The sequence below is a fragment of the Lithobates pipiens genome, unplaced genomic scaffold (assembly GCF_037356315.1).
Source record: "Lithobates pipiens isolate NorthernLeopardFrog02 unplaced genomic scaffold, aLitPip1_a1.2 Scaffold_1, whole genome shotgun sequence".
Lineage (NCBI taxonomy): Eukaryota > Metazoa > Chordata > Amphibia > Anura > Ranidae > Lithobates > Lithobates pipiens.
In genome coordinates, this window is record NW_027507685.1 from 76,059,180 (window position 1) to 76,082,001 (window position 22,822).

At 45.7% G+C, this 22,822-nt stretch overlaps 2 protein-coding genes across 5 annotated transcripts in view; one reads left to right on the top strand and one right to left on the bottom strand.

The window, feature by feature from the left end:
* Positions 1 to 1,759: 1,759 nt before the first annotated feature.
* GPANK1 (G-patch domain and ankyrin repeats 1) lies at positions 1,760 to 19,599 on the bottom strand. Of its 3 annotated transcripts, none has more exons than XM_077459567.1 (3): positions 19,474 to 19,599; positions 6,428 to 7,026; positions 1,760 to 3,478 (listed from the first exon to the last, which is right to left on the bottom strand). In XM_077459567.1, the coding sequence occupies exons 2-3, from the start codon at positions 7,021 to 7,023 to the stop codon at positions 3,019 to 3,021; spliced, it is 1,056 nt and encodes a 351-aa protein (XP_077315693.1). In that variant the 5' UTR covers positions 7,024 to 7,026; positions 19,474 to 19,599; the 3' UTR covers positions 1,760 to 3,018. The 3 variants fall into 3 exon arrangements, with proteins under 3 accessions (XP_077315693.1, XP_077315616.1, XP_077315776.1); XM_077459490.1 differs by lacking the exon at positions 19,474 to 19,599 and adding an exon at positions 16,182 to 16,316; XM_077459650.1 differs by lacking the exon at positions 19,474 to 19,599 and adding an exon at positions 16,199 to 16,288.
* The window catches only part of CSNK2B (casein kinase 2 beta), a 35,004-nt gene continuing 31,716 nt past the window's right edge, over positions 19,535 to 22,822 (top strand). Inside the window, exons 1-2 of one of the 2 annotated variants that reach the window (XM_077459858.1) lie at positions 19,535 to 19,661; positions 22,675 to 22,754. In XM_077459858.1, coding sequence (XP_077315984.1) covers positions 22,683 to 22,754 — 72 coding nt within the window. In that variant the 5' untranslated portion in view covers positions 19,535 to 19,661; positions 22,675 to 22,682. Of the gene's footprint in view, positions 19,662 to 19,708; positions 19,841 to 22,674; positions 22,755 to 22,822 lie in introns of those variants that run through there. The other variant, XM_077459776.1, reaches the window with a different exon arrangement.

The following is a 22,822-nucleotide window of genomic DNA, read 5'->3' on the forward strand; positions in this document are numbered from 1 at the left end:
GATCCATTTGCCACAAAAGGGCTTGCTGTGGTCCTGCGGAAGTTTATCGTTACAGTACCCACAGTGTCTAGACTTAGAAGTGGCTTTGCCTCTAGACCTACTGGTCGACCCCTGCGCAGGGCATTCTGAACCTATGAAAGAATGACAAGAAACCCCAGTAAGCCACCCAGCGTCCTGAGGTGAAGAGGGAAACCGTGCCACCCCAAATCCCTTTCCCCCCTGCAGCAAGATCACTCACTCCCTGTGGTGACCTCAGCAGTCGCCTAGTCTTGTCCGCCCTCCTTCTCCATCTCCTCCAGTCTGCCCAGCAGGACTGTCGCTCAAGTGGCTCCAAGGGGGTCCTGGACCTCTGGCCCCTCCTGTCCTGCCGCCGCTCTGTTTGCACTTGCTTCTCAATCCTGCCCGTGGGCGCTGGCTCTGCTAGCCTGGCGTCTGCTCTGTGCCATTTTGGAGAAGCTCAAATCACCGGAAATTAGCCCACCAAGGCACGCAGCGACTTCCAATCATGCGCAGTGCGAGGACGCCGCTCGCTTCCAGCGTCCAGACCTCTCCCTCATAGTAAAAAACAAAAAAGTGATTTCGCTGTGACCTGCAGGAAACACAATCAATAACTGAGGGTCAGAGGGAGGGGTGGGGACTTTTAAACTTGTTTTTGATTGTGTTTACTGTCAGGTGAGACCAGTCATCTCTCAGGTGTGCCGTCCTGGGAAGATGACTTGAGAAAATCCACTTTGCACTTCAAGTGCACTTGAAAGTAAAGTCTCTGTAGATCCGAGGGGGACATGCAAGGAAAATAAAAAACAGCATTTTAGCTTGCACATAATTGGATGATAAAATTAGCAGAGCTTCCCCTCATTTCAGAGCTACCCCTTAGATTTAAAGTGACTGTACTTCCATCCAATGGTTGGTGTCATAACTGATCACAAGTGTAGCATCATGGTAGTTGTAGATTAAACAGAGGCAAAGATGGCAGCTTCCGTGCATGTGTGTAAAGTCTAAGGCCTCATGCACAGAGGATGTTTAAAAAAGGCCAGCGCTGTTGCCAGGAAAAAGCAGCGTTAAAAACGCGTTGTTAGCTGTGTTTTTGAATAGCATTTATGGAGGTTTTTTGGCTTTTTTTCAGTAAAAACTCTCCCTATAATGTAAAAATGGCAAATGCTTGTTACGGCATTTACCAGCATTTTTTCGTCATTTTTACAGCTCAACAGCTTCTGCTCCGGGCCTGTGCTTGACAGCACAGGCTGTCATTTTTCTACTACTGTCCCTAAACGCTTATGCCTCCAAAGGCTTCTGAAAGTTTGTGTGCATGGACACATAGGCTAACATGGATGGGCGTTTAGAGGTAGTTTAAAAAAAAAAAAACAGACGCCCCTAAAAGCAGCTATAAAAACGTCTTGTGTGCATGAGCCCTTACAGTGCATTTTCTTTAGAAAGCAGCTATAGCCTGAGCAGAAAATCCTGTTCCCTGCCAGCATGCTGTAAAGAAGGACCCTTACTCTGTGTGGAAGCAGTGGTCCCTCTGCAGAGTTTTGCTCTGTCTGAGCCAAAGCTAGAACTCTCCAAAAACAGGCCGCAAAAGCTTTGCTATAGCAGAACTATAGGACCCCTGCAGAGAGATCACCATTTCCACAGGAAGAAAAAGGGCCCCTCTCTAAATGATGTTTTTTTTTTTTTAAACCAAGGCTGAAAACCTATTCTAAAATGTAAAAAACAAATTGTTTTACATAATGCAGCAAGAGCCACACATGTAGGACACCCAAACGTTGGAGAAGATTTATTCTTCCAAAGCAACTACACTTTTGCACACTGGTACTGGCCAGGATTCCAGCATTTAACTTTTCTCCCAATTTCTCTCCCTTACTCAGCTGTGAACCCAGTGCTGATGGAGAGGGACAGGTGTGTGACAAACAAGGATGCTATGCAGGCACCCAACCAATTTATTAACCAATGACTTAAATGGTTGTTATGGTGCACAATGAAAACCTGTGGCTATGTGCACAATTTTTAGGCATATTACCAAAGCACCCCTGAAGAAACCTGGGCACCCTAGCTTGAAAACGGCTGCACTACAGTATGCTGACAGGTCACAGGCTTTATTGCATAAGCTGTGGCTGCTTTCTAAAGCAAACCAACTGTAATGCCCTGTACACACGGTTGGACATTCCGACCACAAAATCCGGCATACTTTTTCCGACGGATTTTGGCCGGAACTGGCGTTGCATACACACGGTCGGACAAAGTTGTCGGAAAGCGCGATCGTATGGAACAAGGTGAAGTTTTTTGTGTACGACAGGACTAGGTAGAGGCTAGTAACCAATAGCTTTGGTCTCCTAATTTAATCTGAGCATGCGTGGCACTTTGTCTGTCGGAATTCTCTACAAACGATCGTAAAAAGTCAGATCAGAATTTTTTTGTCAGAAAATGTTAGATCCTGCTCTCAAATTTTTAACATCAGAATTTCCGATGGAAAAGGTCCGATACAGCCCACACACTGGTTGGATTTTCTGACAATATAATCCGATTGGACCTTTTCCGTCGGAATTTCCGAGCGTGTGTACAGGGCATAAGACTGATCTTTTGAAGTACCTGGAATTTATTTAGCTGATTGAAACGGAAAGGTCAATTAGGCTTTCAGTATCTTCTTTAGAAAGGCACAATTCAGAGCATTTGCATAAACATCAAAACCCAATGTTTTCTACCAGTCTTAAAGTTTTTCCTAGAAATCTTTTGGCAGAGGGTCTTCTCCATCAGTGACATATCTGTTCTTCTAACAGAATGGGACAGCTATTTTTTATTAGTTGTGATTGGTGGTCCTGCCCTGGGTAGTTGCCTCTTGAAGTGACCCGTTCCCCCAAGTCTAAACCCTTTTATTCTGCTTTTTTTGTGGTGCCCTTTTTGTATTATACAATTTCTTCATACATGACCACTTTTGTTGCCTGAAAGAAGGTTCTTTTATTGTGCTAAATGATCCTATTGTCTGCAGAAATAAAGAACATGTTAAAAAAAAAATCCACAATATTATAAATCGATGTTCATATATGTCCTCAAATCCCTTTCCCAGGCTTTAGCTTTGGCTTCCTTCCTTCTGTCTTCTTTTTTGCTGGCTGTAGCCACTCTTTCTATCCTCGCACGTTTAGTTTTTAAACCAGCAACAGCTAGCATGTCGTTAGCAGCAAAATGGGTGACTTTGGGCTTCTGGTCACTGTGAAAGCCAAGACCTTTTTGGTCTCTCTTGAGAACTGTCTGAACAGGAAATTTCCTGCCTGACCCCTCAGGTCCCAGGCCTGACTCCCGGTCCCAGCCTTCCTTAAGCATCATCTTAAAGCCCACGTTGTGCTCTGGGATAGCATAATATGTAGATGGAAATGTATTTTTCTTGTTGAAGAGATGCACGGTAGATCGTTCATGTGTGTCTATGCTGTCTTCCTGATAATACGTCTTGCAAACATTGCAGTATTTTCTTTCTAGCGGCTGGGTTCTGCAAAAGAAAAATTGGCATGTCAGCACTACAGTTACTAAAAGTTGTGCTTTCCATTTATTAAATTACATTTTCATAGCAGTTTAACAAAGTAGAATTAATTTACACTTTATTCAAACTTTTTTTTAAGTAAGGCTGTAGAGTATCGCAAGGAGCGACTTTCTGAAAGTCTGTGATTGTGTAATGGATTTGATTGAGATATATGATAGATAGATATATATATATATATCTATCTATCTATCTCAACTTCTACGTTTAATAAGCCTGAAGACATATTCAGATATTTTGCAAAGCTTAGGACCTGGACTGACAGTCAACAGTTAAAGAGGAAGTAAACCCTTCCAAACAACTTGGACCTATAGGTAAGCCTAGATTAAGGCTTACCTGTAGGTCCAAGCAATATCTCCTAAACCTATATGGTTTAGGAGATATTTGCCCGAAAATGGGCACCGCTGTCTACGGCGCATGCGCCGTAGACAGCGGCGCGCATGCGCACTAAATGCGGCAAATCCAAGAATGGATTTGCCAAATTTGTCGACTCCCGTGCGCATGCGCGGGAGTGACGTCATCGCGGCTTCGCCGTATGACAGCGGCGGAGCTGCGAGGCGCGACTCCCGTGCGCATGCGCGGGAGTGACGTCATCGCGGTTGCGCCGCTGTGATTCGTCTGAGCTGCGAGACGCCACAAGCAACATGGATGCGGCGGACTACAGGGGACAGCGGCGACTTCGCTGGCTCCTATGTCAGGTAAGTGACACATAATGAGCTACTATGCGATGCATAGTAGTCCATTATGCTTTACCTTTGCAGGGAAAAAAAGAGGAAGTAAACCCATCAGGGTTTACTTCCTCTTTAACGAAAAGTTCGTACCTGCTCCCGAGAATACATTCAGAATATAACAACATAACACCAATGGATTAAAAAAGAAGCAAGAAATGCTGCAGAAATGCTGCAAGAGAAAAGCTACTTCAAATGAGCACCCAGCTAAAACCAATGTTTTAGCACCATATGTAGTATCTCACGAAAGTGAGAACATATTTACAAAAATGTGAGGAGTGTAATTATATCTTTTCATGTGATAATGCTGAAGAAAATGAAGAAATTAGTTTGCTACAATGTAAGTAGTGAGCGTGCAGCTTGTATAACAGTGTAAATTTGTTGTCCCCTCAAAATAACTCAACACACAGTCATTAATGACTAAAGCGCTGACAGCAAAAGTGAGTACACCCCCAAGTGAAAATGTCCAAAAGTGTCAATATTTTGTGTGGTCGCCATTATTTTCCAGCACTGCCTTAACCCTCTTGAGCATGGAGTTCACAAGAGCTTCACAGGTCGCCACTGGAGTCCTCTTCCACTCCTTCATGATGACATCATAGAGCTGGTGGATGTTGGAGACCTTGTGCTCCTCCTCCTTCTGTTTGAGGATTCCCCACAGATGCTCAATACGATTTAGGTCTAGAGACATGCTTGGCCAGTCCATCACCTTTACACTCAGCTTCTTTAGCAAGGCAGTGGTAGTCTTGGAGCTGTGTTTGGGGGTCGTTATCATGTTGGAATACTGCCCTGCGGCCCAGTTTCCGAAGGGAGGGGATCATGCTCTGTTTCAGTATGTCACAGTACATGTTGGCATTCATGGTCCCTCAATGAACTGTAGCTCCGCAGTGCCGGCAGCACTCATGCAGCCCCAGATCATGACACTCCCACCACCATGCTTGACTGTAGGCAAGACACCCATGTCTTTGTACTCCTCACCTGGTTGCCACCACATACGCTTGACACCATCTGAACCAAATACGTTTATCTTGGTCTCCTCAGACCACAGGATATGGTTTCAGCAATCCGCGGGCTTTCTTGTGCATCATCTTTAGAAGATGCTTCCTTCTGGGATGACAGCCATGCAGACCAATTTGATGCAGTGTGCAGCTTATGGTCTGAGCACTGACAGGCTAACCCCCCCCCCCCCCACCCCTTTAACCTCTGCAGCAATGCTAACAGCACTCATACATCTATTTCCCGAATACATCTGGATATGATGCTGAGCACGTGAACTCAACTTCTTTGGTCGACCATGGCGAGGCCTGTTCTGACTGGAACCTGTCCTGTTAAACCGCTGTATGGTCTTGGCCACTATGCTGCAGATCATTTTCACGTTCTTGGCCATCTTCTAATAGTGTAAGCCATCTTTATGTAGAGCAACATTTATTTTTTTCAGATCCTCAGAGCTCTTTCCCATGAGGTGCCATGCTAAACTTCCAGTGACCAGTAAGAGAGAGAGAGAGAGAGAGCGATAACACCACATTTAACACACCTGCTCCCCATTAACACCTGCGACCTTGTAATACTAACGAGTCACATGACACCGGGGAGGCCAAATGGCTAATTGGGCCCAATTTGGACATTTTCACTTAGGGGTGTACTCACTTTTGTTGCCAGTAGTTTAGACATTAATGGCAATAGTGTGTTGAGTTATTTTGAGGGGACAGCAAATTTACACTGTTATACAAGCTGTACACTACTTTACATTGTAGCAAAGTGTAATTTCTTCAGTGTTGTCACATGAAAAGATATAATAAAATATTTACAAAAGAGTGAGGGGTGTACTCACTTTTGTGAGATACTGTATTTTTATATTTGTGGTTTGTATGCGCCAGTCTTGTTGACGTATCTCTAAATCTTTAAAGGAATTGTATGAAAATTTTGAGAAGCGGAAATATTAAACAAAGTATTTTACTCTGAACTGGTGTCAGCGTATTACTTCAGAGCATGCATGCTTTATATTCAATCTGATCAGGGGTAGATATAATATTGGACTTTTGTTCTGATCCAAAACAATTGCATAAGCAAAAAACCCTGCTACACAGGGACAGTGCACAGTTTAGGCATTAATTCCCTCAGGCATTGCGCACAATACATAGTGAGTTGGTAGAGCTGGATAATATAATCTCCTCACCTTGGTTGCGATTCCTTCGGCTGACCCTTCAAAGAATCCTGCAGAAGCTTGACAACCTCCTGGTGCCCTCCTTCTTCTGCTAATCTTTGAGCATCTTTGCCTCGAGTTTCACAAACGCCAACCCAGGCTGCTCCTCTTTTCAACAAGTAACTCACAGCGTCTTTTTTACCTGCAAATGCTGCACACATCAGTGGAGTCCAATAGTATCTATCGCGGAAATTGATGTCACAATGTTCTTTTTCCACCAGCTGTCTCAAACCTTTCATGTCTCCATTTTGTGAACATCTAAGCAGCTGGTGGCCCAGTCTCTGGTTTGTTGTTTCCCGGATCAATGTATTTGGTCCACGATCTGAAGACCCTACATGTGGCTCTTCATGTGATGGAGATCTGTGAACTCTGCGCTTCCGAGATGGTTTTCTTGAAGCTGACGACTCTTTGTCAGTACCTATAAGACTCTCATAGAAGCTTCTTGCCTCTTCCCCTGTAGTGGCAACCTCATATGATTTGAAGGGTTTCTTGGTAGAATGCTCTCCATTTTCCCACCAATCAGATTTTTCACAGGCCTTGGTGAACGAGATTAGCCTTGGAAAATTCATCCTCTAAGATAGGAGAAAGAGTTGAAGAAAAGAGTTCAGTTTTTGCACAATAGCTAAAAAAAAAAAATTTGATTTTTGATGGGTGTCCTTTGAGTGCTGAAACTTGATTTTTGGGACACTTGCTTTCCATCTTTGGTTCCCCTCAACTGTTCAAACTTTTCACAACCACAAAGGTTTTCTGTGAATGAACCTGTGGAGATTGTGGCATTTATCTGCCCCTCCTCTCCTCTTGTCCATGCACAGAATGCATTGTATTCTGTGAAAAGAATGCAAGATGTATTGTGAATAGGTGAGGGGAGAGGAAAGTGGAGAGTGAATGACCTGCAATCCTACACTGTATGAAATCTGGAGCTGAAGGTATAAAAGACATGGATGAGAGCGAGTTTGGGGTGGAGGAACTGACCTCAACCCGATAGAACACCTTTGGGATGAATTAGAGTGGAGACTGCGAGCCAGGCCTTCTTGTCCAACATCAGTGCCTGACCTCACAAATGTGCATCTGGAAGAATGGTCAAACATTCCCATAGATACACTGCTAAGCCTTGTGGACAGCCTTCACAGAAGAGTTGAAGCTGTTATAGCTGCAAAGGGTGGGCCAACGCAATATTGAACCCCACGGACTAAGGCTGGGATGCCATTAAAGTTCATGTAAGTGTAAAGGCAGGTGTCCCAATGCTTTTGACACTATAGTGTATGTGAAATTAGCCAACCTTCTCCAGGAAAGATGTGCATATGGTATTAGTTTCTATTCACATACAACAAGCATTTAAATTAGAAATTTAGAAAGATGTGAACTCCTGATCAGAACACTTTTGTTCTGGTCTGTGCCTCAAAAGTTTGATGCCATAGAATCAGCATGACAGCCAAACCACTGTAATTTGCAGAACATTGCAACACCGATATTTTCCAGGTACAGGAAAATCACACAGCAGAGCACAGTGGCAGAAGTTCTTATACATTGGCACTTTCAAGCTGCAAATCTATGGCTTAAAGGCCTAGAAGAAATGTCATTTAAGAGGAAGTAAACTCTGATGGGTTTACTTCCTCTTTGTTTCCCTGCAAAGGTAAAGCATAATGGGCTACTATGCATCGCATAGTAGCCCATTATGTGTCACTTACCTGACACAGGAGCCAGCAATGTCACCACTGTCCCCTCTTTCACGGAGCATCCACCTTCTTTCCAGGTATCATGGCTCCGGCGCTGTGACTGTCCGGAGACGCAATGATATCACTCCTGTGCATGGGAGCTGCCACTAACGGCATATCGCCGTTAGCAGCGGCATGCTCAGTGCGCCTGCGCGCCGCTGTTTATGGCGCATGCACCATAGGCAGCGGTGCCTTTCTTTTTGCAAATAAGAAACACGGTTTAGGAGATCTTTCTTGGACCTACAGGTAAGCCTTAATCTAGGCTTACCTGTAGGTCAAAGTTGTCTGTAAGGGTTTCCAACCTCATGTTAATCTGAGTGGATCTCTTCCTAATAGTAAACTTGTTCTCTGGTAAAAAGATTCAATACAATTTTGGCATGTAGTCAAGTGATATATATAAAAAAAATGCATATTTTTTATTGTCTCGTAGTAAAAGCTGAAATATCAGCCAAGAATAAGGCCCCCACACAGGCTGACCTGTCTCCTGCCTAAGCTCAGGTGTCTAATAAGTGACATTGTCTAGAAACTCTCATGGCATACTGTATAAGAGCTTCCATTTCTGACTTGCAGGGTCTTTGGCGGTCATGCTGATCCTTCTCTGCCTCGGGCCAAGCCTGTGCACAGCAGGTATATAGAGCTGATATACATATGCTTGCTTTAGGTTAGCGACTCATGTAGCAAAGAAGGGATCACGGGGGCAGCCCTGGACCCTGCACCTTAAATCAGACATTCACCCTCATTTTCAACATTCCCCAATTTTGCTTTTAGTAAATACTTTTTTTTCCCCATCTTGCCATCCCTGTGCTTTCATATTTCTTGCCAAGATAAGATTGACATTAGCTGTACTGGGTGTGTATGTGTGAGATTTGCAGCATTTGCGTCTACACATGAGCACCCAAAACTCTAGTGGGATCATTTGGATGCCATCCTATTGGCATGGAGAGCACCACCAACCCTGTGGTGATTACTTTGCTGATACTATGGAAATACTTAAACTTAATGATTTGCTGCTAAAGCGCTGGGTGTGCATGTACAGATTTCACATTGCCAGGACATGGAGGAGACAAGGGACTCAGAAAGTTCACCAGAATGCAAGAGAAGGTAAACATGATTTGAAGTGCAAGTATGTATTTTACAACTGACATTTTTATCCATTTCCATACAGGGCATTTTTACCCTCTTCCTGCCCAGGCCAATTTTCAGCGCTGTCACACTTTAAATGACAACTGCGTGGTCATGCGATGTTGTACAGAAATTAAATTTTTAGCTTTGTTTCCCCCCACAAGTAGAGCTTTCTTTTGGTGGTATTTGATCACCTGTTTTTTTTTTTTTTTGCGCTATGAACAAAAAAAAGAGCGTTGATTTTGAAAAAAAAAAATATTTATTACTTTTTGCTATAATAAATATCCCATTTAAAAAAAAAAAAGTTTCCCTCAGTTTAGGCAGATATGTATTCTTCTACATATTTTTGGTAAAAGAAAATCCCAATAAGCGTATATTGATTGTTTGCACAAAAGTTGTAGCGTCTACAAAATGGGGGATAGATTTGTCTTTTGTATTTATTTTTAGTTTTTTTTTTTTACTACCAATGACGGTGATCTGAGATTTTTATCGTGACTGTGACATTGTGGCGGACAGATCGGACACTTTTGACACTATTTTGGGACCATTCACATTTATAAAGCGATCGGTGCTATAAAAAATGCACTGATTACTGTATAAATGTGACCTGCAGGGAAGGGGTTAACACCAGGGGGTGCTGCAGGGATTAAGTGTGTGTCCTACAGAGTGAATCTAACTGTGGGGGGAGGAGACCGATCGGTGTTCCTCTGTACAAGGAACATCCGATCAGTTCTCTTCTCCCCTTAGAGGACGTGGATCTGTGTGTTTACACACACAGATCCATGTCCGGCTCTGTTACCAGGGCAATCACGGATGCCCGGCGGACATCGCGGCCCCCGGGGACGAGCACCAGGTCCCCAGCTATGCGGCGAGCTCGCTCTCCACAATGCTGGGAAGCAGAGGACGTCATATGACGCCCACCCGGAGGGAGGAGCAGTTTTACAATATGGCGGTAGGGAACTGGTTAAAAACGTTTTGCAGTGCTTTTTCCACTTCTTAGGATTTTGGCGAAGTTGCTCTTGAAAAAAAAAAAAAAAGGTAATTTCAGCTGCCATACATTTGCCATGACAAGTTCTTTTTATTATTTACCACAATGGCTGTGATTCGGGTTAGTGTTCACACTAACCTGCTTGGTAAAATGCGTAGTTTTACTTTGTCGAATGCGGTAATGAGTGGTGTATTGTGCTCTTCAGCGCATCACACTTGTTACTCCCCCCCCCCCCCCTTTTTAAGCCCTGGTTCACATTGATGCGATTTGGCGTGGGATTTGACATGCCAAATTGGTGCAACGCCGCACCGATTCCCAAAAGTAGTTTCTGTACTACTTTTGGAGATTTCCATTGACATCTGTACGGAAACCCACACAAATGTCTCTCAAATTGCCCCCGAAGTCAGGACTGGCATGAGGGAAATGTTCATTTCTGCAGTCAGTGTGAACCAGAGCTTAGAATAAAAGTAAGCTGCGCTATGTTGATAGTGAAAAAAATGTATATACAGTGACATATAAATCTTATGACATACACCAAAGTCAATGAGGGCTACAAACCCTCCAAATAATTAATGATATTGAAATATTAAATAAGTAAACTCATGGGTATTCATATAAACTACAAGTCAAGGGAACTGGAGTGCTCTCCGAGTGTCCATTTCCCTCTGTTGAGTTTCTAAAAAGAAGAAAAATGTTACACAACAAGCTCAAAGCAACAATTCATACAGAAGTTCCTGTGCTAACTGATCCACGGTGACATATGACAAAAACACCCAAGATGTGACAGGGTATGATAGAAAGGGTCCTCCACCTTTAAAAACACTGCTGCTTACCAGCTGTATAGATCTCTTTTTAAGGAGATCACATTTGCCTGTGGCGCCGTGAGGAGAGAACTGGAGAACAGGTTGAGGTGCGCCCTACAGTGACCGAGAAAGAACAGGGAGCCCTTTTTATCCTTACATGGGGAATTACTAACTGTTGGTAATACCGAGGACATCTGGAGTAGAGGATCTGGGATACCTTGCTGCCAAGCACAGAGACCCGGGGCTGGGGTACCAGCCACAGGCGAATATGATCTCCTTAAAAAGAGATCTATACAGCTGGTAAGTGGCAGTGTTTTTAAGACCCCTTTGACACTGGGGCGTTTTTCAGGCGCCCTTTTAGCGTTAAAAAAAGTGCCTGTAAAGCGCTTGAAAGAAGCCTCATCAGCAATCCCAATGTAAAAGCCCAAGTGCTTTAAGAGCCCTTTCACACTGCCAGCACCTGAAAAAACTAGCGGCGCTTTACCAGCGTTTTTCAAGCGCTAGTGGGGCACTTTTAACCCTTGCTAGTGGCCAAATAAAGGGTTAAAAGTGCCCACAAAGCACTGATGCCAAAAGCGCTTTGCAGTCGTTTTTCAGGCGCTTCCCATTGCGCTGCAAAGAAGCTGCTTGCGGGACTTTTTTCGATGCCCTGCCAGCACAGCACCTCAGTTTGAAAGCACTCGGGCGTTCACATTGGGATTGCAGTTGCGGCTTCTCTCTGCGTTTTTTTTTAAGCTAACGCGCCTAAAAAACGCCCCAGTGTGATAGGGATCTCAGTGTGAAAGCACTCGGGCTTTCACATTGGGATTGCAGATGAGGCTTCTTTCAAGTGCTTTACAGGCACTTTTTTTAACGCTAAAGCACCTGAAAAACGCCCCAGTGTGAAAGGGATCTAAAGGTGGAGGACCCTTTCTATTATACCCGGTCACATCTTCTTGGGTGTTTTTGTCATATGTCACTATGGATCAGTTGGCGCAGGAACTTCTGTATGAACTGTTGCTTTGAGCTTGTTGTATGTTGTGTAACATTTTTCTTCTTTTTAGCAACATCAACAGAGTGAAATGAACACTCAGAGAGCACTCCAGTTTGACTTGTGGTTTATATGAATACCCATGAGTTCACTTAGTTAATATTTCAATATCATTAGTTATTTGGAGGGTTTGTAGCCCTCATTGACTTTGGTGTATGTCATAAGATTTATACGTCACTTTATTGAATTTTTTTTCACTATCAACATAGCGCAGCTTATTTTATTCTAATTGATTTATAGTGAGTATCTCATATAAAGTTGCAGCAGTCCACCATTTACTTCATATCACTTGGTTAACAGATTTAGAGTGATTCACAGACAGCACAGTAACCTACTTTTGCTATTGAACCAAAGCTTAGCTAGCTTCACACTATTGCGAATTGGATGTGGGTTTCTCCACATCCAATTCGCATTGCAGGAGATTGTGACTGGCTCTCTATGGACCTGATTCACACATCTCTGGAGCGAATAGGAATCCTGTGCCTCTTCTAGTCTATTTCAGGTCTGAATTCAGACAAAAATTCAGGCTCAAATCGGACCTGAACCAGTGAATGGAGATGTATCGGACCCCCTGCTGTGAGTCGCTCCGTGTTCTAGTGTGAACCCAGCCTTAACCTTATTTGAAGTGTCACATAGAGGGAGATTTAAGCTCCATGCACACTGAAGCTCATAAACGGACGTTTTTGGAAGTTTGGGCATTTTTTTTTTTAACAGCCCATGAACTCCCCACTATGTTATCCTATGTGTCCATGCACACATGGAAGTTTTTTGTAAGTTTATCATCAGTGGAGTTTATGGGCTGTTTTCTGAACGCCATAAAATTGCGTTCAAGAGACAATTTTTCGGACCACAAAAAAGCTAAAAGCTCAAACGCCGATAAACGTTCAAAAGTGTGACTCACCAGCGTTTAACGTTTTTGATCCATTGGGAAAAAACAAAAACGCTAATAAACGCTATTGCAAAAACGTTAAACATTGAAAGACTCACTGCAAAGCTACTGCCATTTTTATAAAGTTATTTTAAACATACAGCGCGCATGGAGCCTTACTAAAACTGGGGAGTGCAAAATCTGGTGCAGCTGTGCATGGTAGCCAGCTTCTAACTTCAACTTGTTCAATTAAGCTTTGGCAAAAAACCTGGAAGCTGATTGGTTTCTACGCAGAGCTGCACCAGATTTTGCACAGCAGTGCAGTACATTGCGCTGTAGTGGATTGTGGAAGAATACAGACATGCTGCATTTTTCCACACTGCACCTTACACTAGAGTTGTGGTGTGAACAAGGCACATAAAAATGATATATGCCTTAGTGTGAAAAAACGCACATCACCGCAGACAATGTGAACAAGCCCTTACAAATACAGCTTGCCTGAGGAAGCTTCTATGGCCTCATGTACACTGCTGCTGGTAAACGGACATTCAGGAGCAGTTGGGCATTTTTTGCAACTGCTCCTGAACCCTTCTCAATGTTATCTTATCAGTACATGTACACAGGGTCGTTTATAGTAGTTTCTAGGCAGTTGTGTTTAGAGGCTTTTTTTTGGAACCCAAAAAATATGTTCAGAAGCCGTGTTTACGGCATTTCAAATGCAACTAAACGTGGCAACTCGCATTTAGCTGTGCTTTGTTTACAGGCGTTTATTTTTGGCTATTTAAAAAAAAAAAATCAAACGCTTCTAGACACAAACGCGGCTAAACGTGGCATGTAAACACAGCTAAACAGACATTTTTAGACGCGGGTTTCTAGCTGTAAAGTTAAATCTTTCAGAAGAGGTTGAAAATGTCCCATGTACATGAAGCCTTAAAGTGGAGGTTCACACAAAAATTGAACCTCCACTTTTTGGAACCCCCCACCCCATGTCACATTTGGCACCTTTCAGGGGGGAGGGGGGGGGGGTGCAGATACCCATCTAAGACAGGTATTTGCACCCACATCTGAGCATAGACTCCCACGGGAGTCTATGCCTCTTCCTGTCCCTCCGCGCTGTCTGCTGGGACACACATGGGTCCCAGAGATAGCTAGGACCATCCTCATTGCGCTGCATGACTCGCGCATGCGCAGTAGGGAACCGGGAAGTGAAGCCGCAAGGCTTCATTTCCTGATTCCCATACCAAAAATGGCGGCAGCAGCATTTGAGGACCGAGGGACGGTTCAGCCTCGGGTGCCGATATCGCTGGACTCTGGGACAGGTGAGTGTCCTTATTTTAAAAGTCAGCAGCTGCAGCATTTGTAGCTGCTGACTTTTTTTTTTAAAAAAAATTTGCGGGACTCCCTCTTTATGTAGCAGGTTTACTTCAATTACAGGTACAAGGGTATGCTAGCTACAGAGGGGAAGTCTATGGACTGAGGATAGTAAAATGTAACCACTTTCCTACAGGGCACTTTCTCCCCCTTCCTTTCCAGGTCAATTTTCAGTGCTGTCACACTTTTAATGATAATTTAATGACAATTGCGTTACTGTACCCATATGAAATGTTTATCTTTTTTTTTGAGACAGATAGAGCTTTCTTTTGGTGGTGTTTAATCACCATTTGGGTTTTTTTGAGTACTGATGAAGTTGCACTGATATTCAGGACACTGATGATCAATGCCCTGATTATCAGTGTAAATGTCCCCTGTCACGCTTGCCATCTCTCCTCTCCTTGCGCTGTGACACCGCGTGAGGAAAGGAATGTCGATAAGCAAGTATGTTTACATTGTGATCTGCTGTGATTGGACACAGCTGATCACATGGTTAAGGGCCGTTGTGATTGGCCCGTTACCCAGATCAGTGCTCAGCTGTGTCTGAAGGAATCAGTGGGTGGCATGGTTCTGTGTGGACATCTATAGACGCCCTCCCACAACTGGACCACGCTGTAGCCATATTTTGGCTACAGTGTGGTTGGGAAGAGGTTAGTTACAGACAACATTTTTCTTTCAGTTTTGGATAGAGTGGAGGGTTAAAATTCTGTCTGTGAACTCATTGGGGAGGTTTTTCCTCACTGTCACTGTGATATGCATACAAGAGATGGGGGTGTGGTTGTCACTGTAACAGGAATGCACAGATGGCAAAGAGATTATCAGAAGTTGTAAACCTTCCACCCACTACATCATTTGTTTTTCTCTGTATCCCTGTTGATGGGAAGTTACTCTAGTAGGGACATAGATGCTAAATCAAGATCTAACCCTTCCCTGATTTATCCAAAACAGAAGACAAAGCTTTGTCTAGAGTTGGAGGGTACAGGCCTAATGTTGGGGGAACCCTGGCTCCTATATTTCAAGGAGCCCCAGATATATCAAGATTTTTCACTGCTCCTTTAAGCTACATGAACATGGCTGCTTTGCCCGTGAAGAGTAAACAGGATACGTATTTTTGGTGCCCAGGATGTTCTAGTACTACATACAGCTACCCATAGAAATGAATGGGTGAAGGCGGCTATATGTAGCTACTAGTGCAAAGCAGTGCATGCGCACAGACATAAAGACCCAAACACAGGTGGCGTGCATTCATGACATTACGTATGTGCGCTAATTTACACCAATAGCTGCGCACAGCTGCCGTCACCCATTCATGACTATGGGCAGCTGTCTGCAGCTCCGGTGCATTAGAAACATGCATCATTTATTTACTGCTTGCAAGGTTATGGTCTATGAACACCTGCCTGAAAACATGATCCTTTTAGGAGAAGCTGCCATTAAAAAAATTGTGTCGGCTGCCATGGCTCCTTCCGAAAATGCTAGTTGCCTGGCTGTCTCCAGCTTCTTGAGTCACAACACTGGATCCTCTAGGTTCACTTCTTCAGCAGCAAAGCATCCCTGGAAATCACACACACACACACACACACATATTATATATATATATATATATATATATATATATAGAAACCTGCAGGTTTTTCACACCCTGTCTACATACAAACTTAAAACCTTTTAATAAATGTGCTGTCTATAAAAATAGCCCATGTGTTGCATGAATAAACCTACAGAGCCTCCCTGTGGGTTAGCACATTGCCTTGTTGTCGCAGCTACAGAAAAACCGCACAACCTGTGTCCATAAATACGCCACTTCCTGTTCTAGTTACCAGTGCTCACCATTCGCAGAAATGTACCTGTCACCTTCTTATAGGAAGCCAGCTACAGAGAGATGGAGGATGCCACAAGGGGAGGGGGGAGAGGAGGACATGACATCGCAGCCATGTGACTATTATGTGACCAGCCTACAGCCAAACTGAATGGCTGGCCTGTCCCCTTCCTGGCAGGAAGCTCAGCTGGCTGGGTTGGTTAACCATTTCTATTCTGGATCCCTCGTAGTCTTGGATGGTCTTTATTTTGTGACAATTGTACGCTCTGTAACTTTATGTTTTTGTAACCCATGCTCATAGATCACACGTGTTTTTTTTTTTTTTTTCCCCCAGGATAGATGAGGTTCGTTTTGATTTTGGATGTGTGTATGAACATTTTTATTTCATAGGTTTTAATACAAAAGAAAGAATAAAAATAAATATCCGTAGGTTCAGACCCTTACGTGTTGGGAATGCATGCAAAATAGCGCACTTTCCTGACAGAGAAACGCACTGCACTTTAGCAGACAGTGCCATTAAGTGTCATGCCCTGTACACACGGTCGGACTTTGCAACAACAAAATCCGTCTGATTTTTTCCAACGGATTTTGGTCCAAACTTGTCTTGCATACACACGGTCGAACAAAGTTGTTGGAAAATCTGATCGTTCAGAACACGGTGAAGTAAAACACATATGACGGGACTATAAACGGGCCAGTAGCCAATAACTTTTGTCTTGTAATTTATTCTGAGCATGTATGGCACTTTGTCTGTCGGAATTGTCTACACATGATCAGAATTTAAACGATCGGATTTTGTTGTCAGAAAATTTTTGATCCAGCTCTCAAACTTTGTGTGCCGAAAATTTTGCAGGAAAAGTCAGATGAAGCCCACACACGATCGGATTTTCCGACAAAAAGATCCGATCGCACATTTTCTGTCGAAAAGTCAGACCGTGTGTATGGGGCATTAAAGTACAGCAGGTAAAGCATTTTTATTCCTTAAAGTGGTTGTAAACCCTTACAAACCACTTTGACCTACAGGTAAGCCTAGATTAAGGCTTACCTGTAGGTCCAAGAAATATTTACCTGAAGACAGCCACCGCACGCGCCGTAGACAGCGGCGCCCAGGCACACTGGGTAAGTCGCAGATCGCTGCGATATGCCGCGAGTGTCGGCTCCCATGCGCATGCGCGGGAGTGCCGTCATCACTGCTCCGGTGAATCACAGCGCTGGAGCAGCGAGACCTACGGAGACCCACCAAGAAGATGGACGCTCGGAACTACAGGGGACAGCGGTGACTTCGCTGGCTCCTGTGTCAGGTAAGTGACACATAATGGACTACTATGCGATGCATATTAGTCCATTATGCTTTGCCTTTGCAGGGAATCAAAGATGAAGTAAACCCATCAGGGTTTACTTCCTCTTTAAAAGGGATTGTAAAGTCTCGTTAAAAAAAAAAATAACAAAAATGTTATACTTACCTGCTCTGTTGCAGTGGTTTTGCACAGAGCAGCCAAGATCCTCCTCTTCTCTGGTCGCTCTTTGCTGCTCCTGGCCCCTCCTTCCTATCAAGTGACCCCACAGCAAGCAGCATCCTATGGCAGCACTGGAACCTAATCACAGCTCTGTGTGTCCATTCAGACACAGAGCCCCAACCCGGCCCCGCTCTCCCCGATTGGCTGACTGACTTCGTTTGACAGCTGTGGGAGCCAATGGCACCACTGCTGTGTCTCAGCCAATTAGGAGTGTCATGGATGACTTAGACATCTGTGAGCATTGCTGGGGGCTCAGGTAAGTAATTAGGGGGTGCTGGGGTGGCTGCTAAACACAACACAAAAGTACCATGCAATGCAGTTGCCGCACATTCAAAAAGCAGTGCAGCACGTGTGGTGTGATTTCAGCCCAGTCTAAATTAATGCGACTGAAATCGCACTGCATAGAACTGCTTGTGAACTGCACAGGAACCGCTATTGCAATTAACATGCACTGCCTAGTGTACACGAGCCCTTACGTTTAGTTATAACTTAAAAAGGAACTACACCTCATCTGAGCACCACAAACCAAAAATGCTAGTTAATTTTGTAAGGGGTCAAGAAGGTTGTTGTCAGTGAGGTAGGTTGTAGAGCAGTGTTTCTCAACTCCAGTCCTCAAGGCGTCCCAACAAGTCATGTTTTCAGGATTTCCCTCAGATGAAACGGCTCTGGTAATTACTAAGGCAGTGAAATTTATCAAATCACCCGTGCAAAATAATGGAAGTCCTTAAACCATGACCTGTTGGGGTGCCTTGAGGACCGGAGTTGAGAAACACTGTTGTAGACTAAGCGTTCTAAAAGTTTTGATGCAAACAGAAGCAAGGAAATGGGTCTTAAGTTGTTCAGGCTGGTGGAATCCAGGGTGGGCTTTTTAGGTATGGGGGTGATCAGGGCATGTTTTGCAGGAGAGGGGAAGATGCCAGTAGAGAGGGAGAGATTGAAGATGTGAGCGAGGGTTACCGTAGATGTGAGGGAACAGGATCCAGGGGACAGGTGTTAAGGCGGGCTTCTGAGAAAACGTATGCCTCCTTATTGCCTGTCAATAATCCTCTGAAGCACGCTTCATCATGGATCACCCTTCAGAGGGCTAACACTAGTGTAAACAAGCCCTTAAGGTGCTAACCAAAGCACAGGCTCTCTACAGTGGGCCAGGCTGGTGGGAATGAGATCCACATCTAGCCAGGTTAGCCAGAAAATTTTAGGACAGCGCCATTTTTATAGATTAAAAACACAGGGATCTGAAAGAGTAAATGTCCTGCGTGGCACCCAGGTGTTAAAGAGACCAGGATGAGTTATAAATGAGGTTCCTACTGAAAGTTCCTGTAATTGAAGAAGAGGTATTATATTCATATCTCCATCTCCCCCAATGTCTCCTACCTCCCCTCCTGCATTGGACACTGGGAGGGTTGGGTGCCCCCCCCCCCGCACGTCGTGGTTGCTTCCTCTAACCCTATGTCACCACTGAGCCCTCCAGAGATAGGAGGTCAGAGGCTGAAACCATTCATAACTTGGGGGGACAGACACCCAACACTCCCAGAGGTGTCCAATGCTGAGAAATACATGGAGGTTGCGGAGATTAAATAGATCTGCCGCCATGGTCTACTGTTTACTGCTGATTATATACACGTAATATATACGTACAGTATATATCACAATGTGTGTTTTTCTATCGATATGGGCAGCTATGTCGGCGAGCTAAGGTCACAGCATTGGTGAGTGTTTTAGTGAAAGATCTGTCTTTATCAGCAAATCACAGCACACGAGCCGCCATTGTAATGTACACAGTTACCTGTTCTGGGTTCTGCAGAGGATCTCTCCAGCTACACAGATATGAGCGAGAACTACCATTCCCAGCATTCCAAGCGGGTGACTCCCGACCCCGCCTCTTCCGGGTCGCGCTTGCGCAGTGAGAGGGGACCGGGCCTAGTGTGTGGCGGCGGGTGAGAACCGGGAAGATCCGCCGTGAGGAGAGAACAGGTGTGAGCGCAGCCAGAGCCGCCCCATCCGGGGACACCGAGCCCCAACCCCGCCACCGATCCTTCCTACCGCCCCACTGACTACACTCTGTATTCAAGGTCTACGCTCACTGACCACACTCCTCACCCTCCGTGTTATGCTCACCCATACCACCCCTCTGACCACATTCCTTATCGCAGGTCTGTGCTCATCCGATACACACCAAACTAGTATTTTCACCCCACCCACCACATCCCTAACCCTAGGTGTAGGCTCATCCGCACCACCCCACTGACCACACTCTGCTCTCCATACTCCCCACACTCAACACCTCGGGGCTCTGGTCAGCACCCCATTCCTCTACATACTGCCTGCTCCCCCACTCCTACATTCACCCCTCAGCTAACCGGTGTTGGCGCCCAGGAGCCGTTTTCTCCCCCCCCGGTGTTGGCGCCCAGGAGCCGTTTCCTCCCCCCCCCGGTGTTGGCGCCCAGGAGCCGTTTCCTCCCCCCCCCCGGTGTTGGCGCCCAGGAGCCGTTTCCCCCCCCCCCCCCGGTGTTGGCGCCCAGGAGCCGTTTCCTCCCCCCCCCGGTGTTGGCGCCCAGGAGCCGTTTCCTCCCCCCCCCCGGTGTTGGCGCCCAGGAGCCGTTTCCTCCCCCCCCCCGGTGTTGGCGCCCAGGAGCCGTTTCCTTTCCCCCCCGGTGTTGGTGCCCAGGAGCCGTTTCCTCCCTCCCCCCCCCGGTGTTGGCGCCAGGAGCCGTTTCCTCCCCCCCCCCCCCCGGTGTTGGCGCCAGGAGCCGTTTCCTCCCCTCCCCCCCCCGGTGTTGGCGCCAGGAGCCGTTTCCTCCCTCCCCCCCCCGGTGTTGGCGCCAGGAGCCGTTTCCTCCCTCCCCCCCCCGGTGTTGGCGCCAGGAGCCGTTTCCTCCCTCCCCCCCCCCCCGGTGTTGGCGCCAGGAGCCGTTTCCTCCCTCCCCCCCCCCCCGGTGTTGGCGCCAGGAGCCGTTTCCTCCCTCCCCCCCCCCCCCCCCCCGGTGTTGGCGCCAGGAGCCGTTTCCTCCCTCCCCCCCCCCCCCCGGTGTTGGCGCCAGGAGCCGTTTCCTCCCTCCCCCCCCGGTGTTGGCGCCAGGAGCCGTTTCCTCCCCCCCCCGGTGTTGGCGCCAGGAGCCGTTTCCTCCCTCCCCCCCCCCCCGGTGTTGGCGCCAGGAGCCGTTTCCTCCCCCCCGGTGTTGGCGCAAGGAGCCGTTTCCTCCTCCCCCGGTGTTGGTGCCATGCACTACTCTTCTCACCACTTCTGGTTCCCCTCCTCTAGTTGTCCACAGAGCCCCCTACACAGTTCTCAGTTTGCTGTGATGTCATCCTCACTCTTTTTTTTCTGCACTGCTTACAGCTTTCCTTCTCCCTCCAGTCATTCTGTTACCCCTCAGTCATTCCACATTACATCTTTTCATTCCTTTTCCCATCATTTCCCCTCCTGCCTCCCCTTTCACCCATCCTCCCCTGTGGCTCTGGTGTTCTCCTTCGTGTGAATTTCCCATTTGTCTTTTACATGCTGTGAATACGGCACATTCTCCCCATAAGCCCCCACCGTTCCTCCTGTTTCCCAGATGCCATCTCTCTTAATGGTCTTTCCTCTGAACATATCCTTTTGCCCCCAATCTGAATGTTCCCAGTACCTTGTCTCTGTCAGGTTCTCTCTGATTCCTCATTACTGCACTACCTGTCTAACCTTCCTTTTCTTGTCTTGCCCAACCTAAGGCTGCTTTCTCACTGGAGCGGGCGGGCATTGGTGGTAATACGCCACTTTTTAACAGCGCTTTACCGTCGTTTTTTTACGGAGGCTTTTGGCTGCTAGTGGGGCGCTTTTAACCACCGCTAACGGCCAAAGTAGGGTTAAAACGGCCTGCAAAGTGATCTCCATGTGTTTTTCAGCGAGGCAGAAGATGACCCCTAGCCGTGAACAGCTGTAGTCATAAACTGGCCTAATTTGCATTCTTGCATATTTCCATGAACAAGTTTCCTTCAATATGCACAATTAGATTAACAGATACCACCTTAACAACCTTTTGGTCAACAAGTTCCCTTTAATATGTGTAATTGAGTTGGTTTGGACAAGTCACTCAGTCAACTGAAATCTGGCCTGGTTAATCTTGTACTGTATGTGTCCATATAACACCATATATAAAATACATGGACATACACACACATATATAATTTTATAATATATATATATATATATATTATATAATTACAACACCCGGCTGTGAAGCCACAGCTGGGCGCCCACACTTACAATGCCAGTGCCGCAGAGAGGAGGGGGAGACGAGCAGGTCTTCGCTCCCCGGCATTGCTGGACCCTGGGACAGGTAAGTGTCCAATTATTAAAAGTCAGCAGCTGCAGTATTTGTAGCTGCTGACTTTTAATTTTTTTTTTTTCTCAGCAGAGCTTTAAAGTGGTTGTAAACCCTTACAACACACTTTGACCTACAAGTAAGCCTAGATTAAGGCTTACCTGTAGGTCCAAGAAATATCTCCTAAACCCAGATATTTGTCGAAAGACAGGCACCGCTGTCTACAACGCATGCGCCATAGACAGCGGCATGCAGGTGCACTGAGTGACCCACCAAGAAGATGGATGCGCCGGACTACAGGGGACAGCGGTGACAACGCTGGCTCCTGTGTCAGGTAAGTGACACATAATGGACTACTATGCGATGCATAGTAGTCCATTATGCTTTACCTTTGCAGGGAATGAAAAAGGAAGTAAACTCATCAGGGTTTACTTCCTCTTTAAAGATTGTCAGTTTGAAAAGTCAGGAAGACAGTGGAGCAGTGAAGGATTTGAGGGAACCTGCCATACAGAGACACAAAGTACAGGGAACATTCAGAATGGGGGCATTATTCAACTTTTTAGTCAGAGCTGCCCAATTGTGTGTGTGTGTGTGTGTTTTTATTTTTTATTTTTTTGCAGATGCCCCTTAATTGTCTTATCAGCTTTTTGGTAAAAGTAAACTAACTATTGTTTGTGGATTGACAGCCTTCAAGATGAGTAGTTCAGAAGAGGTGTCTTGGATCAGCTGGTTCTGTGGATTAAGAGGCAACGAATTCTTTTGTGAGGTGAGCAATCCTAGATTTCTATCCAGTAAAGATGCTTAACCGCTTCAGCCCCGGAAGATTTTACCACC

Coding starts and splice junctions, on each gene's coding strand:
- GPANK1 (XM_077459490.1), bottom strand. Junction 3,479..6,427: donor CCGAAGGAATCGCAACCAAG/GTGAGGAGATTA, acceptor TTTCTTTTGCAG/AACCCAGCCGCTAGAAAGAA.